The sequence below is a fragment of the Kogia breviceps genome, chromosome 8 (genome assembly GCF_026419965.1).
Source record: "Kogia breviceps isolate mKogBre1 chromosome 8, mKogBre1 haplotype 1, whole genome shotgun sequence".
Lineage (NCBI taxonomy): Eukaryota > Metazoa > Chordata > Mammalia > Artiodactyla > Physeteridae > Kogia > Kogia breviceps.
In genome coordinates, this window is record NC_081317.1 from 53396778 (window position 1) to 53416043 (window position 19266).

At 38.9% G+C, this 19266-nt stretch overlaps 1 protein-coding gene across 2 annotated transcripts in view; it reads left to right on the forward strand.

Annotated features, from left to right (window-relative positions):
• The first annotated feature begins 1727 nt into the window (after positions 1-1727).
• The window catches only part of MLLT3 (MLLT3 super elongation complex subunit), a 254888-nt gene continuing 237349 nt past the window's right edge, over positions 1728-19266 (forward strand). The window contains exons 1-2 of one of the 2 annotated variants that reach the window (XM_059071141.2): positions 1728-2054; positions 3445-3625. In XM_059071141.2, coding sequence (XP_058927124.1) covers positions 2043-2054; positions 3445-3625 — 193 coding nt within the window. In that variant the 5' untranslated portion in view covers positions 1728-2042. Of the gene's footprint in view, positions 2055-2253; positions 2510-3444; positions 3626-19266 lie in introns of those variants that run through there. The other variant, XM_059071142.2, reaches the window with a different exon arrangement.

The following is a 19266-nucleotide window of genomic DNA, read 5'->3' on the forward strand; positions in this document are numbered from 1 at the left end:
CTGTTCTCTCCATTATATACTAAATCCAGTAAAAGGGTGGGAGGAATTGGGGTCCGCAGGTAAAGGAAGCTTTCTTGGTTGTAAGTGGGAGAGAGCATAGTATCAGTCTTAGGGCTTCAAACCACTTGAATCGGAGGCTTGCACTCGAAATTAAAATTGGCCCGAAGCGGTCCGAGTGATGTGGGTTATCTTCGCGTGAGCAGCTGGGAGAACTGACAAATTAACGTCGAGGATTCCGGATGCCCCAGCTAGCCTCCTTCCCCCTATATCGCTCTCTTTAATCCAACGGCCCAGACAACTTGCTTTCGTGGTTTGAAGAAAGACAAAACGAAAAGAAGAAAGCAAGAAAGTTGAGCCAAAAAGTAAAAGAGAGGCAAGTAAAGAGGGAAGCCAGGGAGAAGAGAATGAAGCCAAGAGAACGATTCAGAAAGGAGTTGGAAGGTAGGAAAAAGGGGAGAAAAGGAAGAAGATAAAGAGAGCAAAAAAGGAATGAGGGCAAAGAAGATGCAAGGATCCTTCTTCTTTAACGAACCGAAGTTACACACATCTTTCACTTTCAAATCAGCTGTCTAGATCTTATCCGTTTCCTTTCTAAAGGTTGTCTGTGTTGCTAAAGGAAGCTAGTCAGTACTCCTACCCCGCCCCACGCGTGGCTGCGCTGTTCTGTTCCCAGCCACCGAGACCAAGTACAACCCGAGTGGAAACCTTTGCAGGAGCGCGACTCTGGGAACACTCCTGCGACTGGTTATCACCCGGGAGCCTAACAGGATTAATACCCAGAGATGGATTACGTTGGCTGTCACCAATACGCCTAAAGATTATAATCCAATTTATGCACATTACAGCCAGTGTTAACTTTATCTGCTATTTTAAGACTCCCAGTTGCCCCGCGCGTCCTTAGAGGACAATTTGCCACGTTCTTATGCAACCCAGCAGGCTGTCTGGCGTGGGAGCCTCCCCAAGAAAACTCCCAGCCTGGTCCCCGAGGGTCTGCACCCAGCACTCGCAGGTATCCCTCCTTCACCTGGGCACCGCTTTGTGGTGCATGCCAGCCGGGGATTACCAACGCGGGAGGCGTTCCCTGGGAAGGAACTAGCCTTCTAGTTTCTCTCTCTTGTTCATTTCATTTTAAAATTTTCGGTGTAGGTGGCAGTGGCAGAAGGGCGGGGGTGAGTGGATGGGGAAGGGGGCCAGGGAATTGTTGCCGGTTATAAACCGTCTCAGCGACTGCTTTTAGATGCTTGTTTGTAAGGGTGGCATTTCTCTCGCTCTGTCTTTAAATAAGTTTGTTTGGGTGTGAGTTCTTGCCTTTTCAGCACAAAACCATAAAAAGACGTGGTGGAAAGTGAAAGAAAGCCCCCTCTCTCCCCCGAGCGTGCTAACTAACGCCAAAGACTTGATTTAACACTCCTTCTCCGGCGGCTGGGGGCTCTAGGCAGTGGCTACATTCCAGCAGTTTTAATCCGTTTTTTATTGTAGGGCGAGAGGAGTTTACACAGGGTCTGGGATGGCTCCCCAGCTGGCCGATCTCCCTACTCCAGCGCCCCTTCCCCGCCCTTCTCCCTACTTCCCCCCACCCCCCCAGCAGGAACCTGTTACTTTAAGCGAGGCGTTCCAGTGTGGCGGTGCGGGCTGCCGGGGTTTCGGGTGGGTGGCTGGTGATTGGCTCTTTCGAGCTCCCCCTGGCTCGCTCGCTCGGCCTCCCCGCCCGCTCCGCCCCGCCCGCGCGCCCTCCCTCCGCCCCGTGAGGCTCGGAGCCCCGGTGTCAGGCGCCACGGCGCATGCTCCGGAATCTCATCCTCTGGCCCTGGAGCTGCTGCTGCTGCTGCTGCTGCTTTTGCTTTTGGGGCTGAGTTTAATAAGCGAGCGAGCGAGCGAGCGAGCAAGCGAACGCGGGGGGAAAAAGGCAGAGAATGTCCGCCATCTACCCTCCGCTCCTGGGCGCGCTCTCATTCATAGCAGCCTCTTCATGAATTACAGCTGAGGGGGGCGGGGGAGGGGGGTACCACACAACACCCCAGCAAACCTCCGGGCCCCCAGGCATGGCTAGCTCGGTAAGTACATGCAAAAATAATAATAAAAGACCCCCACCCCCCGCCTTTCCTCCCTCGCCCTGCGCCGCCGCCGCCGCCGCAGCCCAGACAGCGCCAGCGCTCCGCGGTTCCAATTAGAGAAAGGTTGGTACGGCTTGCAGGGAGCTGCTGCCTCTCCCTCAGCCTCCGCTCCCCTCCCTCCCTCCCCCCCCGGCGCGCGCACACACACACACACACACACATACACACTCACACACTAACACACACTCGCCCCTCCACCCCCCGCGCCTCCCTCCTCGCCTCTCTTTGCAATCGCAAGAAGCGCACTCTCGCTCACACGCGCGCACTCACACACACACTCACACACGGTGGAAGGAGGCGAATAATAACTCAGCCATATTTCAGCTGCCGCCGCCGCCGGGAGCCGCGGGCACAGTCCGGGGACGCGGCGAGCAGCCTCGCCGGCCGCTACGATGGTGCGTTCTCCGCGGCGCGCGAGTGTGAGCCGGAGTGTGCGGGCTGACAGCGGCGGGGCCGCACGCAACTTTGCCCCCGCGCCGGGCTGTGCGCAGTCGGGGCTCGGCGGCTGTCCGCCCGCCGCCCTGCCTTTCTGAATTTCATTTTGGGGGGGAGGTGGGAGGTACTTTGGGGCCACTTTGGCTGTTGGAAGTGTGTTGCGGGGGCTCTCTTAGGCTGGCCTCGCCGATCGCGTGGGGCTTTTCGCTGGGGGGGGTGCGGGGTGCCTTAAGTTATGGACGCCTCGGCGTGTTTTCTTGCGGGCGTGTGTGTGTGTGCGTGCGTGTGTGTGTGTGTGCGTGTGACGACGTCTCACTTTTGTTGTGCAGGAACCCCGTGGTAAGAGCACGGGAGTTTGTGCCCATCGGCGGAGGCTGCCTGTAGTTTCCATTCCGCCTGGCACAGCGCTCCACACGCACGCACACACACACGTACACAAAGACTTCCTCGGCGTGTGCCTGTCGCCGCGGCACTTTCGGGGTGGGGGCTCGCCAGAACCCCACTCAGGGGTCCCAGTTACCGCCCCTCCCACGCCGGGCAACCGCCCGGGCATTGCCTCCTAATTGTCTCTAATTTGTTTCCGATGCATTCGTTGTCGTGCTTGTAGTGGATGAGCGTGCTCGCCCCTCTTTACCCTCCAACAACCGGACCCCCCTTCCCGATCGGGGGTAACATTCCGTTACAATCCCGGCGGGTGTGGATGCGGGCCCGGGGTCGTATATTTGGGGGTGTGGGGTGTGCGCGCCCACGCGCGTGAGACGTGGATGGAGAGGGCACCGCCGTTTCCTTTTATGTGCGTTTCAAAAAGGAGGAAAAAAAATGTCAGGCGCAATGTTCAGTGTCGAACGGTCGCCTTCCTGTTGTTCACGGCTGTCTCTCCCCCCCCCGCCCGCAGTGTGCCGTGCAGGTGAAGCTGGAGCTGGGGCACCGCGCCCAGGTGAGGAAAAAACCCACCGTGGAAGGTTTCACCCACGACTGGATGGTGTTCGTGCGCGGGCCGGAGCACAGTAACATACAGCACTTTGTGGAGAAAGTCGTCTTCCACTTGCACGAAAGCTTTCCTAGGCCAAAAAGAGGTAGGGCTCGAATACAAAAGGAGCTTGATAAAAAATGTCTTTGCTGGAGGAGGAAACAATCGCTTGGCCCGGGCGGTCCCCCTACCCTCTCCCCGCCCCCCCGCGTCGCGCTCGCTGGCGTAGCTCGGGACCGGGGTGCGCGGCGCCGCGCTGGCCAGGTCCCCGCTCCCGCCTGCGCGCGCGCCACTTCGGCTCCGTGAAAGTCACCGCAGAGAAAGGACTGTCAGGTGTCGAGTGTTTATTCATCCCAAGCCAGCCCTCACCGGTCCTCTGGGGTTAGCCGCGGGTTCTGCGGGGAAGGTGCAATTAGTTGTTGGGTTTGGAGGTGTGGGGAGCGGGGCTGGAGGGAATAAACAGCTTGCGCCTTTTTTTTTTTTTAACCTGGAGAAATTGAGATTTACCTGTGTTAGCAGAGGATGCATGGGATGTACTTATTGTTCCGTCTTGAGAAGTCGCCTGTCTTTAGGGTCTTCTCTGCTTTCCTCCTTGTTTGTGAGGCTTTAGGTACCAGTTGTCATAGACTTTTCTTTTTGTGGGTTAGCCACCCCGACCTCCCACCGTCAGGATTTTATTTCGGTTGAGGGGGGGCACTTACTGGTCCTTAGCTCCCCGATGGCACTTGGTTGCTCATTAGATTTTGAGCAGCGTTCAGAAGTGTCTGCCCCATGTGATCTGCAGGGAAGAGAGTCCCTGCAAAGGGTGAAGCTAAGTTTCAGAGCAACGGTGTTGTCTTGCCTTCTGCTTCATTCCTTCCTTACCTTGGTTTTTAGCCTTGGTGTCTGGTTTGCATAATTCTGCTCAGCCTCTGCGGTCCCAAACATTTTCCATAAAGGACAGTTTTGAAAAAAGAGGAACAGAGTGTTATTTTACAAGAAATTTAAAGAGGGTTTGAGAAATCCCCATTTCTGTTCCCTTCAGCCTCTGGAAAGCTACTGTCTGGTTGTTTTAGTTGGATTAGTGGAGGTAACAGTACAAATACAATAAGGTGCTTTGTTTGTGAGCAGGTTTATTTATCTAAGTCGACACAATGGTTAGTAGTTATCTTCCATTTGATCCGTAATCTTTATTGGCATCTAGAACTCCTGCAGTTTCTTAGCTTAACATCATAATAAATCCATTCTGCTTAGAGCTACGTGGAAATTATTGAACGTTCAGGGGCTTGAATAAAGAAAGGAGAAATGCTCTGTGCCTTAGAGGTGGCAGAGGTTTATGTTAATGCTTATTTTTGTTTCTAGAGCTCTTGTAATGGGACTTAGGGTTGTATGTTTTGCCTATAGTGGTTTGTTTTATAGCTGCTCTTGAAAACTCAAACAGTTGAATTTGATGTGCTTTGCTGGATGGTTAATAAATGAATCCAGCGTCTAAGAGAGGGGTAGGGATATGCATGGTCTATCGGAAATAACATTTAGATTTTGTTAGCATTTTATATCAGAATATAGCCAGAGATATTATACTTAAATATTCCTCCGAACTGTACTGAAGATGAGTATTGTCAAGTTTCTGTTATTATGTGAGGTTGGGTCTGATGGTTTTGGAATCTCGCTTTCCCTTTTCCATGTGTCCATAGAGCCACAGCAGAGGAGTTTAAACAAAAGAAACCACTTTCTAAGATCCTTTGTACACACTGTTATAACTACTTGCTGTTGTACATTTCAAGGTTAAAACCCTTAACAACAACAAAAGCAATATTTATTATTTTAGGAAAACTAAGCCAGCTGGCCGAAGATGTAGCTCTTAAGATAACTTTGTTTAGGCACCTTAACAATCAACAAATTGGCATTATGAAATTAAAGATGATCAACCTCTCCATATTTCACCACTGTTTCTCTGCTTCAGTGGGTGTGTGTGGTGACATTTCCTTTTATTTCCCATACTTAATGATTTTCTGTCCACCCTGAGGGTACGTGAGAGTGCTGTCTGTACAGCCCACACCTGGGAGTTTTGTTGCTAGGTGTGGTAAGCGGCTTGATAACACTGATGTCTTCTCAGATGCCTCTAGTGAGAGATGTCTGCTTGTTGGTTGGGCTCTTCAATTTTTATTCTCAACTGTGGAGTTTCTTTATGTAGCCTATAAGCCATTGTTTCAAAATGTTTATTTTTGGATTTTTATTTGTATGTGTGCTTCCCATGATGTGACAAGTCCTGGGAAAAATGCCAGCTTACATAGCCCAGGAGAGACCTTGTCATACTGTAATTACACATGATTCAGATTGCAAGAGAAGGTTTCTCTGTTCATTGGGAATAGTTAGTTGTAAATTAAGGTAACACCAAACATGCCACTTAATCCTGGGATTTACTTTTTGGTTTATAAGGTCTTTCGAAATGGTAAGAATAAATACAGAATAAGAATGCCAGGCATTTCTAAGTCTACTTCCATACTTTTTTAAGGAGTTATATTTTTGATATTATAAATAGGAGGATTGCAAATGGGAGAAATGCAAAAATGGTTTTGTGAAAAATCTGAGTTACAAGAAATGCACATACTGTAAACTGTAAATGGCTATTAATAATGACAATTTAAATCACTTTCAATATATACGGTAGTTGATAAACAGAAGTGGTCTTATATCTGAGGGATGAACTGCTCAAGCCACAAAAATGGATGAGTTCTTAGTTTCATAAATCTTTGGTTTGGAAAAGCGAATTGATTTTCAGGTTGATTTCCTTTATTTCACAGTAATATTATGAGAATTTGTAGAGGAGGAAATTACAGTAAGTTCAACTTGTTGCCAAGTGAGAATTATGTATACAATTTCAGAATTGAGCTAATTGGACTTGAATTAATAAGGTTTTATTCTGTCCTAAAGACAGTTTCAATTTAAAACTACTAGCACAAAATCCTAAAAGAAGATTTTGATGAAATAGTGAAGCCTGGAATAGCCATTAGCCATTACAGAATCGGCAGGTCAAACTATAATGCATTTTAAAACTATCTACTTTTAAAACGATCTACTTGCAAAAAAAGACTATATTTTATTTATTAGTATCAAAGATTTATAATAGTCTGATATGACTGAAATGAATAGTCATATTCAAAACATTTCATTTAAAATACTAATGTTTTCATTTTCAGCATGATGTGAATTTGAGTGAACTTTCTTTCCAATTATTGCCATCCTTACTATTGCAGTCTGTTCCATTGACATTTATGATATGAAATCTGTTGCTTATTATTTTCTGTAAGCTAATTTGGCCACTGGTATGATTTGATAGCTTTTTATTTGTAGCCTTAGTCCTTTGAGTGGGCAGATAAAGCATGATAAATTTACACTTATAACTTTCCTTTGATTTAAGTGTTTGAGCCCAGCTTTATGGTAGTTTTGATTTGTGTTAAATAGTTTTCCGAAATAATTTGAATAACTTTTTATCAGGGTACCTAAAATTTGAGGGGTTACTAGTTGAAAATACTATGTGCACCTGAAGTATTTTCTCTCCTGAGGTATTTAAAAGGTTTATGGAAAAATACAGAGATGGGTGACTGTACTGACACATTCAGTGAGTCTTATGAGATTTGTGTAGAGTTCTGTATGGAATTAAGATGACCAGTGAGAACAGTTTTACAACTTGACATTTTGAAGCAACATAAAGTATAATTCACCAATTAAAAAGCTGAATTGCTGGAGGAAATCTCATGTGCGGTTAGTGAGAATGTAAATTGGGCATGGACATTTTGGAGGGCATTTGGCAAAATCTATTAAGATTTTCAATGTTTATACACATCGACCCAGCAATTTTACTTCTAGGTATTTTCTAACAGATACGGTGTCACAAATCCACAAAGTTACAGCATATTTTTTGTGACTATTTTGATAGAAAACATTTGGAAGCAAGCCATAGAAGGGATCTCAGTTGGGTACAGTTAGATCATAGTAATCTATTAAAAAAGAGGGTAAATCTATTTGTAGATAAAGAAAGATCTTCAAGAGATGGTAGGTGAAATAAGGCAAGTAGCTAAATCACTGTGATCCCATTTAAAAAATGTGTTTATACAGATAAAAAGTATGTGTGTGTATGTGTGTAAATAAATAAATTCTGCATGAATGGGCACCAAACTCTTACTAATAGTTTTCTTAAGTGGGTGCTATGGTATTGGTCGTGATGAGAAGTTTTTTTTTGTAGTGTTTGATTTTTTAAAATAAATGTTAATTCTTTACATTTAAAGCATTCCAATGAGCACTTACTACTTTTTAAGATGAAAAAACAAGAGTAAAGCCCCAATATACACTACTGCCTTTCAGAGAGGGATTACCATGTAGCTCTCTAAAAGTGACCTTGAACTGTCTTGGGTAGATATCGTTGCCCAGTGATAATTAGGGCTAGGAATTTCTATGTAAATTGTATCTATTAATATTGACTATATTCAAAATTAACCAGAAATAGTTTGAACAAATTACTTATTAATTTGTTTAAAGATAACAACCATCAACCTATTAGGTTAGCACATAAATACTATTTTAATGAAAAATTATTTTCTAAAACAAAAAGAGTGAGAAGAGTGGCATCATTTATTTGTGTGTGTGTGTGTGTGTGTGTGTGTGCAAACCTCTTTAACATTTTGCTTAATAGAAGACAACTGGGTCTGCTTATGTCTTTTATATTCAGTCTGTTGTGTTACCACACATCATGTAGCCTCTGGAAAACTCCACTGTACACTCAGGAGAGAATGAGAGTAAAAATGGCAACTAGTGTCCTAGAGTTGTTATGAAAATAGCTTTAATTTTGCCAGTTCCTGGAAAAGATTTTGGGCATCCTGGGGTCCCCAGACTTGTTCTCGGAGAACCTCTAATATAAAATATTCAACTTACAACCTGGCACAGATAAACTGCCCTGTTGTGTGGAAGCTAATTTTCTTTGTAACCATTATTATTATTGCTAATAAAAATGCCCATTTCCTGGAAAGAGAAAAGATAAATCTTCCAAGGTGTTTGCATGGTTAAATTCCAGTGTAACAATTATCTAGTGATTTTTTTTCCTAAAAGGAAAATCCAAACTTGGTTTTACTGGCTGTATCTTACAGTTAACATTACTGTCCATTTTATGGTGCAGAAGCCTTTTACATCTATTATTTTAGGTAACCCTCTGTAGAAGTACCTCTGGGAGGTAGATAGAGCAGGGGGATCCTTTGGTTTCATAATTTTTCTTTAAAGATTTTTTGTTCCTTCTCTTTGTTCTTTGAAGTTTCCTTCTAATGGTCTTCCATGGACCAACCTTAGCCCTTTAGCTCTTTTCCTGGTCATCTATTACAGATGATCCCCACTACTTAACACAGCTTTTACAGTTCTAAGATGTGGAGCTTTTTTTGTTTTTCATCTCTTAGTGACTTAAGTCTTCAAAAGAGAACTTGGAAAGTTTAGATATTTGGGAATGGGGGGGAATTGTTAAACACAATGATAGCAATTATGTAATTAAGCAACGACTTGATGTGTTACTGAACTTACTGGACTTTAATCTTTATTGTCCAGACTTCAGGATATTTTTGATCTCTAAAACAATGTTTCACACTGTCCTAATGGAAATAATATAGAATTCTGTGGGTTTTTTCCCCTTGGTTTTTACACTTTCTTTTTGTTTTTATGTTTTCACTACTCAGTGAAGCAGCTAACATATAGAAGGAGAGGTTCTCTTGTCTCAGTGATACAAATTAATATTCTTTTAAAACATTTTATCTTGTGTGTGTGTGGCCAGAGTGTCTTTACTTCCTTCTTTTCCTCATAATGTATATCTTAATGCTTTAATCTTCTGTTCTCTTGTATTTTGTGGTTCTCCTTATTCTTTTTTGTAGTGCTGTATTCACTTTTGAGAATATGATTTGTCTGAAAAGAGTCTTTGCATAAATAATTTCCCAGTGATGATATTACAGGTAATTGACAAGTTTTTGTTATGTTATAGATCATAGAAATTGAGAAATTACATTGCACAATTGTACAATTCAGCTTTTATGAAGAATGCAAACATTATTTTAATATGCAAGTGAAAATTGTATTTTCTAATTTATACATATGTGTTCACTGTAGAAAAACCAAACCATAGAAATATAAAGAAGGAGTTACCTGAAAATTCTTCATAGATAACCATAATTAATATTTTTGGTAGGCATCTTTTTATATTTATGTATACACACAAATATAAATTAACTTTAAATTAACATTAATTCATTCAACAAGTGTTTTTTGGAGCTCCTATTATGTGTCTAGAATACTTCTAGGAGTTGGGGATGAAACACAGATGAGCATTCTACCCTCATGGTATGTGGTGGGATATCTTTTTAAAGCTGAATTTGATGGTATCACATTAAATATAGATTTATTTATTTGAACATTTATATTGTTCTTAGTTTTAGTTTGTTATGAATAATGCTATGATGAACATCCTTGATATTCATTTTAATGGTTTTTCCAATAATTTCCTTATGTATATAGATTTTACATTTTGATATTCATTACCAAACATCCCTTCAAAAAGATTGTACCAGTTTATACATCCCTAGGAGTTGGGAGACTGCCCATTTCCCCACGTGGTTGCCAATACTGGGGATTAAAAGATTTTTTTATCTTTGCCAATCTGCTGCATGAAATGATACCTCATTTTTATTTGCATTTATTTGATTAGTAATGCCACATATCTTTATGTGTTTATATATTTACCATTTGCTGTTTGTGATATGCTTGTTTTGTGCCCTTTTTGTATTTCTGAAAAAAAAAAGGCAGGGGGGTGTATTGGAAAATAAAAAGGGAAAAATGATAGAACAAACATTCAGATCCCCACTGCCAAGAATGAACAGATGTTTGCATTTTATCGTGTTTGATTCCTTGTTGATTTTTAGGGAATCAAGTATTATAGATGTGGCTCAAGTGTTTAAATATTTCCCAACCTTTTCTTCCAACTCTTCAACCTTTTTCCCATCTATTTGTGTACATTTGCACATTTATATTGCTATAGGTAGTAGTATATTGTATCTTAAAATCTTCATGAGGAGTATCATACTGGGTGAATCATTTTTTTCAACTGAGATATAATTCATATACCATAAAATTCACCCCTTTAAAGTGTAAAATTCAGTGTTTTTTAGTATATTCATAAGATTGTGCAACAATTACTATTTAATTCCAGAACATTTCCTTGAGTAAATAATTTTGCATCTTGCTTTTCCCCCCTACTTAGTATGTTTTTGAACCTTTTGCCATTTCATCTTTGGAGAGCCAACTCATTCCCTTTAATTTTTTTCTGCTTAGTATTTTGTTGTAGGAGTATGTTCTATGCTTACTTTTCTGTTCTTCTGTTAAAGACTATATAGGTCATTTTCTGTTCTGTGCAGTGAATATCTTTGTACTTGTTACCTTGTACAAATGAAAAAGATTTTGGATATAGGCCTAGAACACCAGTTGTGTGTGTGTTTCCATTTGCATTAGACATTGTCAGATTGCTCCACAAAGTAGTTGTGACAGTTCATACTCTGTCAGGGAATGAGTATCGCTTTCTCTACATCTTTGCCAATGTAGGATATTTTAAGATTTGTTATTTTTGATATTAGTTGAAATACGGTGTCTTTTTGTTTTCATTTGCACTTCTCTGCTTCCTAATGGGGTTAAACATTTTCTATATGTTTACTGACCATTTAGATTTCCTCTTTATTGACTTCTTTTTATATCCTTTGTCTTAAAAAAAAAAAAGAAGATTGGGATGTTTGTCTTTCTCTTATCTGTGGGATGTTAATTCTTTGTTATTTGTGTGGAAACCATCTTGTCCCATTTTTGTTTCTGTTTCTTGTAGCCTAATGTATGGTATCTTTTTGTCATACATAAGTTTTTAATTTTGTCAAATTGATCTATTTTATTTTGTTTTCCTGTCTGGTTTTGGGGTTTTGTTGAAGAATATAATTTGTGGGCATGGTAATGTGCTTAACCAATAGGCTTCATATGTGTAGGATACAGTGAAAAGACCGGGGAAGATGTAAATAACAGAAAGAGGAGGTCCCTGCCTTCAGTGTGCTTGTGTCTTTCAGAGCTGGAAAGGACACTTGAGATACTTCATCTTTGTTTACCCTCTCATTTTACTTTTAATCGGAAGCCTAGAAATGTGAAGTGATCTTGCATGTAGACACAATGAGTCACAAGTATGCTGGTGCAAAGATAACTAGTAATAAATGGTGGTAAATGTTTACTTTTGAAACACTGAGTAATTATTCACTTATATTAGCAGACACATGTTCAGCCATAACTGCTTTTGTAGACATGATCTAGGACTTAATTAAGTGGTGGTAACCATGGTAGGTACTGTTTAAAAGGAAAAGGTTCTCTAGCTACTTTCAGGTAAAATCAAATTCATTTTATGGATTAATTGAAGGTTTTCCTTTGAGATTAAATCATTAGGAAAAATGGTGATGGAATGGTAGGTATTCCCTGATATGTTGTACACCCTCCATCATAAGATTGCAGTTCCTTGAAGGATGCAGAACATTGTGTTAAGAAATAATGTTGCATGACCTAATCCTTTTAACTTAAGTGTGTTAATAAGTTTGTAGTGACTGAGGCCTGAAGAAGGCGTCAATTCTGTTTATCATGGAATTTCTAAAAAGATAAGGCTAGCATCTGGGTGTGATTTAGTTGGTATGTAGTAGTTAATGATTAACTTTTTGGATAAAATCAAGGCACCATCATTTTTTTATGAAAGAAAATTATGGCTTATTTTGAACTTAATTCTGAGGGCCATTTATTTAAAATAATGTTCATAAGTGATTATAAAGATGATCAGTTGAATTTAATTAGTTACTACCCATGTTAGAAGATTGATATTCTCAGAGGCAAATAAATTTTAATATATTTAATTTTGCCAAACATGAATTTTTTTCTTTGTTCCTTTCCATCAGAAATCATTAGTTGGTTATTTTCCCATCAATACCAGGCCAAATGTTATGTGCATGTATTGATTTTTAAAAGCAAAATATACATTAACAATTTCCTAAAATATTAATATAAAACAGTGGCCTAGACAGTAGAGAGATTTACTTTCTTCTTAATGTTTCTGGATATAAATTTAGTCTGCGTATGATGCCTTTAATTTTTACAGATAGGTTTTATGCTCTCCTTCCCCTTTCCTCTCAGGGTGGTGTTGGGGAAGATTAATGTCAGATTATTCCAGGTGTCTGTTTATTTTGGTAAGCATTTATAACATTTTGAGTGTTTAAAAACAAGGTTCATTGTAGACTTCTTGTCATCCATACCTTTTACCCGAAATACTCCATTCATACGAGTTGCTGCATAATGAAAGCTTTCTTTGTGTTGAAGAAATATTCTTCTATTTTACAAAATTTTTTTTTCGTTTGAGTTCTCTCCTTGTTCCTATAATATAAGCAGCTGTTTTGTACTGACTGTTATTGAGAAACAGAGAGTCAGGCTATTGGGATTTGGTTGCTTTTAGTGGGATAGGTTATGCAAAATGTTGACATAGCTCCAGATTGTCTTATCAGAGATGCTTGTTTTATGACTTTTCCTACCTGTGCCCACAAGTAGCACAGAGCAGTGGGCAGCTACTTTCCTCATTGTATGGAGCACCAGGCACGCATTACATGTTTCAGCCAGTCCAGCACTCACCTCTCCTTGTGTATGTATCTATTGTTCCTGCTGTGTTGCATTAGAGTTACACATCCAAGGAGATGGGACATATATTATCACTGTGGATAGTACTCATACCTTTCATCAATGTAGTCTATAGACAGTAGAACTTTGGGGCAAAAATATAACATCAAAGAGGATATCACAAGTCAGAAAGAGTTTGAGAATCCTGATTTAAGCATCCTCTTTTCTAAGTGATAAATTACTACTCTGTCTTCTGAAACGTATTTCTTCTGTACCTCTAATAACTGGCTTTGTGTAAACAGAACCACCACTTGAATTCAGCAGGAAACATTGTGTCTGCTGAGAATCACATTTTCTAGAATGGGTTTTAGCTTATTAGTTATAGGCAAAAATGAATTTTTTTCCTCTTCTATCTTTCCTCCCTTATTCTTTCTTACCTACTCCAAGTGCTTGTTTAAAAGCTGGACACAAATTTGAGCAACTTGGCCAGGTCTATCATTTTTTTACTACTTAATCCATGAAATACAACTAGCCTTTTACCTTTAAAAATAGGAGTCAGATGTATTCCAGTAACTTGTAGGAGCAGTATTTAGCAGTGCAGCAGGAAAGGCCCTGGTCTGGGAGGTAAAAGGGATGTGTTTGGACTGAGTAAGCTCTGTGTTTGGGCTTTTCCAGCTCTGAAATATTATTTTTCCTTAGTTTTTAAAAATGGATAAATTCTGAGTGTGTCATTGATCTAGTGTTTTTATAACGATGGAATAACTACCACTTATTACATATCAACTGTATATTGGTTATCATGTTAGGCAATAGGCATGTGCTCATGTGTTTGCTCACTTTTCATAAACGTAATTTGGAGAATGATTTTTTGAAAAAAACCAAAATGTTGATATGAACTACAGTATATTGGAATTTTACCATTTAAATGGTGTGTGAACAGTGGAATGGGTAAAAGACTTGTTGAATATCAGAGAAATAGAAGATAACATGGTAACGTAATTTACCAAGTAGTGGTTAAGTTTTGGTTATGAAAAGTTACTTTCTGACTATATTGGTGCCATTTATATCAACTATCAACTACTTCTTGTAGGTTGGAGCAGACCAAGAACTCATGAGACTGTGTTTATTTGAATCTTGTCCTTCAAATGTGGCTCTTGACCAGGTCATTAGATCACTGCATTTTTTTCTTGAAAGTTGACTTTTTAAAAAAATTTCATATAACATAGGCCAGACCTTGAAACTTTGTCACTTGTTTTTCTTTTTTGAAGTATCATGTTTCAGATAACTATTAGTGTTTCTCTTATCAATAGAATAATAACTGGGGACTTGGGCTTACATTATCATGTGAACAGGTTAGAAGAAAGTATGTCAAATCTTTGATCACTCAACATACTTGCAGGGTTTTCTGTTTAATAATTCAGATGCTTAATTGAAGTTGCCTCGAAAAGCAAGTACTCTTTCAGTCTTTACTTGCAGCATGCTGCATAACTTTTAGGTTAAAGAAAAATAATTCTTGTTATCATTACAACTTGTTAAAGGAAATTGTCAAGTGACTGACTAGAGCCAAGGATTTAACTTATACAAAAATACTCAAATGCAAACATTTAAAAGAGAGCAGCAAATAAATGAGAATATACTTATGTTTTAAAGGCTACACAGTAGTTTGTAGTTAATGCTACTTAATATCTTTCTGTGGAGTCTCTTTTTTTGATTTATCATGATCATTGATTTTAGTAGGATTTAGTCCATTTTCTTTATACCAGAATGTTCAGAGTTGTTCATCTTTACCTACATTTGGAGAATTGTATGACAGATAAAAATACATCAGTGAAAAGATGGGAAGAAAATACTTTGCACAGTGTTACAGAAGTTATCTCTGGGAGGTGTAATGTCAGGAAATTCTTGTCATCAGTAAAATTTGTTGTCGTTTTCAAGCTTTCTTGAATGCTACGTATTACTTATGTGAAAGTTAAACTAGATACTTAAATGTACCTAAGGATGTGTTTATAATAAGCTTTTTAGTTTTTTAAAAACGTAATCTCATTTGGAACATAAACAGGAATGTCTTCCCCAAGGAACATTTTCACATTTTGTTATTTGAAATTTAACTACCATGACATTCTTAGTGTTATCTTTTAATATTACTATGAATATATGCATAAATATTTCATAAGTTGATTGTAACCTTTAAAGAGAAGGATGTAAATCATGTTACTTTTCTTGACAATTAATGTTGTGTTAAGGTGTAAAATTAATCAAATTAACCTGACTTATACGTACATGACACACAAAAATTTTTCTTTGTAACAGAAAGACAACTGTGTTTAATATTTCAGTACAGCATACATTTTTGGAGTACTTAGGAATGTTTTGAGAAGTTTTGACCTTTCTTACCTGTGGAGTTTTGATAAGTATAACTTTGTTGATTAATATGTTTATCTTGATGTGTAGTGGTAGAAAAATTTCCAGAGCCTACATCTGACTTTAAAAATCGTCTACAAAGGAAAGGACTCTCATATGTTTAGATATATGGCAATAGTGTTAGGAATAAATGGGGTCTATAGTTGGAAATAAAGATCCACTTCTAGCTTGTGAGTCTTTGTATATAATTTGGAAGTTAAACATTAAATTTTGAGAAATAAAAAGTTAAAAAATAACTACCAAAACCAAGGCAAAAATAATGTTTGGGGCAGGGAAATAAGTAGTCCTTTTTGGATGGAGAATTGATGCATAATTGCATAAACACAAATAATATTTAGCATTCAAGTGGTTTCAATACTGTTTTATATATAGGCTACAAAAATAACTGGAAGTTAAAACATGAAATTACATTTTAATTTTCATTTTTTATATACAATGCAGATAGATTGATATGAATATTCCTTAAACACAATTAAAAGAAATAATTTCTGCAAAATGAGGGAGTTAATTTTAGTTGTCTTAAAAGGTCTCTTTGCAATCTAAAGTTTATCTGATTAAGTCCATTATATTATGATTAATGGGAAAACATCTGTCTTTATTTTAACATTAAGAAATAAGCATTACAAGTGTACTATGCTCAGATGCATAGCAAAACTATATGTCAAATAAAAACAAATCTGTTTTCCCTTTAGCATTAGATGCTTTTACAAAATTCATAAATTATAGTTAGCCAGATTAATTCTGCCTTAGAATATAAAATATAAAAATTGAGTTTGTAATCTGAGCATTTCTTTATTTGCTACTTGAATAAGGTTGCCACTTTAGTTCTGTTGGGTAGCATTTGGAATAGCATTATATTTCATGGACTTTAATTTAGTTCTGCTGATAAATTTTTACTTAACTATTTCTATTCCTTTTGAGAATGCTAAATGGGATTCATAGTCGCCTGGATTCCTTTCTTCAGTATTAAGGTGTGTATGAGAATGAGGAAAATATACTCTTCCGTACCTTGATTACAACTCACCATATTTGCTTGCTATTGTTCTTATTAAATTAACTTATGTAGATGTCTTAACTGCAGATATAGAAAATAAAGTAATTGTTTTAAAACATGTTTTAAAACATGTTTTAAACGAATACTCAGGGGACCAAGCTGAAGACTTGAGAGTTTGAACAATACGAAGACTTGGTTAGAATATTGCAGATTGTTAGAGCTTCCCAATTTGGCACTAAATTAAATAAATATACTCATAGAATTTTATTATAGGACAAACAAAGCTATGGTCGACTAAGATAATGTGTAACTGGCTCTTACTTGGAGCATATAGAGTGGGAGCATATTTTGCAGTGAAAGGGGAACTAAAGGACAAGGTGTTCTCTACTTGTAAAGACCTCAGAGTTTTCTTTATGTTATTGTAGAAAGACATTATTTTTGCTTTGGCGTGCTTAAAACTAAAGGGCAAATGATCCAAAAGAATAATCTTGAAATTCAATAGCAAGAAAACTACTTGACATTGTGGGCTGGAGGCCAGCAAACGTGTTGCTTTCATTGAATGCGTGGGAAATGGGGCAGGCCTGGAATTTAAAGAGACAGGGTGCAGTACCCTAGAAAAGAAAAGCCTTCCTGTATGATTTGCTTACATGGAGGAAAAAAATAGACTTAAAGTTTTCTCTGAGGGATCTTTATTGGATCAACTATTGAAGGCATTGAAAGACACTGAGTGAATTTTTCCCGACTCCACCTCCCATCTCCCTAGCCATCTTCTCTTGTCTGAAATTGGTGCCGAGTAAAGCTGTTTATAGCAGAGGAGAAGCAGCTTTTCAAATAAAAGTACTTTCTAGCCTGTTCAAATGGAGGCTAATGTAATTCTCTCTGAAACTGAGCACTTATTACTTTGTTTATGTAGCTGTTTAAAAAGGGGGTGCCTGGCATAAGGAAGGGGGGGGGTACCGTAGGAACCTCTGCTTTAGAAATTACTGTTTTTTCTGTGTCTGAGTTTTCCTCCCCATCCACTCATGAACCCCCCCTTCTCCCCCTCCTCCCACCTCCCACAATCCCTCAATAAAATAGTATTTAAAAGACTTGAATCACCAGTCCTATGTAGCAGCTTCTTGCTGGAGGCAGTAATGTTGTACTGTTTTCAATGGGTGGTCTGGAATCTCCATGGGAGATTTTTACAGGCAGTGGGCTCCAAGACCCACTAAGTGTGTTATATTGAACGTAACCCGTTAAGTTCCTGAGCCATCGAGAATATACAGAGATAGTTTTACATTATTGAAGTCCCATCGTTAATTACTTGCAAACCAATTTATTTGATTTTATTTGAAGAATTTATGGCTTAAATCCCTGAAAGTGACTCATATTAACTCAGTATTTAGGTTTACTTTCTAAAACAAGTAAGACATTCATATATATGTCAATTCAGGAGTACTCATTTGTGTGTATATTTTATTATTTTTTTTTAAAAGGTGGTATCACTTTTTAAAAAAAAATTATTTATTTAATTTATTTATTTTTGGCTGCATTGGGTCTTCGTTGCTGCGCGCGGGCTTTCTCTCGTTGCGGCGAGCGGGGACTACTCTGCTGCGGTGCACGGGCTTCTCATTGCGGTGGCTTCTCTTGTGGAGCACAGGCTCTAAGTGCGTGGGCTTCAGTAGTTGTGGCATGCGGGCTCAGTTGTTGTGGCTCCCGGGCTGTGGAGCGCAGGTTCAGTAGTTGTGGCACATGGGTTTAGTTGCTCTGCGGCATGTGAGATCGTCCTGGACCAGGGCTCAAACCCGTGTCCCCTGCATCGGCAGGTGGATTCTTAACCACTGTGCCACCAGGGAAGACCTGTGTGTATATTTTAGTTCATAGGTGTTTTTTGTTTGTTTTAATTCTCCTCCTTTATGATACCTAGTAGTCATTTCCAAATGTGAAATAATTGAAGCCATATTTCTCCTAATTGAGATAGTGTAAAATGATAGGATCTGTTATAATCAGAAGGTATATCAGGTATTTTTATAATCATTATCTCTTAGCTGTGGCATGTGGCATAAATGTATATTAGCCTAAAATTTAACTAAAATTGCTTTGGGTCAAACCTTTGTAGAAGCACACAGGATTGGAATTATATATTAAATACTGGATTAAGATTGCTTTTTAGAAAAAAAATTTTTTTTATGCAAACTTAAAACAATACATTTACTTATACACTGTAAATATTGAAATGGGGAATGCTGCAGTCATGCCTATTCCTACATAATTTAGTTTAAAATTATTTTGGAGTTTCTCGTGTGACCCTGTGGTTATTAACCAGAGTGATAACATAACTTTGTTGGGTCACTGATTTGATTACTTTGTTTCCGTTATTCGCATTCTTCACAAAATTAGTTTATGGAGAATGTTGAATTTCTATTTAAAATAAATACCTGTAAGTCCTGATTAGTTAGAAGTCTGAAATACCTGTTTTCCATAGGCTAAATAGAGAAGAATTTAGGAGTATGCATCTCGGATATACTGATAAATAAATGAATGATGACATATGATGAGAGAGCATTTTTGTTTTAAACAATGTCAGTGGTTTTAGGTGGAAAATTGTAATCCTTAAGGAATTGAGTTTGTTTTTTTATAAAAATTAATTTAAACTTGTTTTAGGTCATATA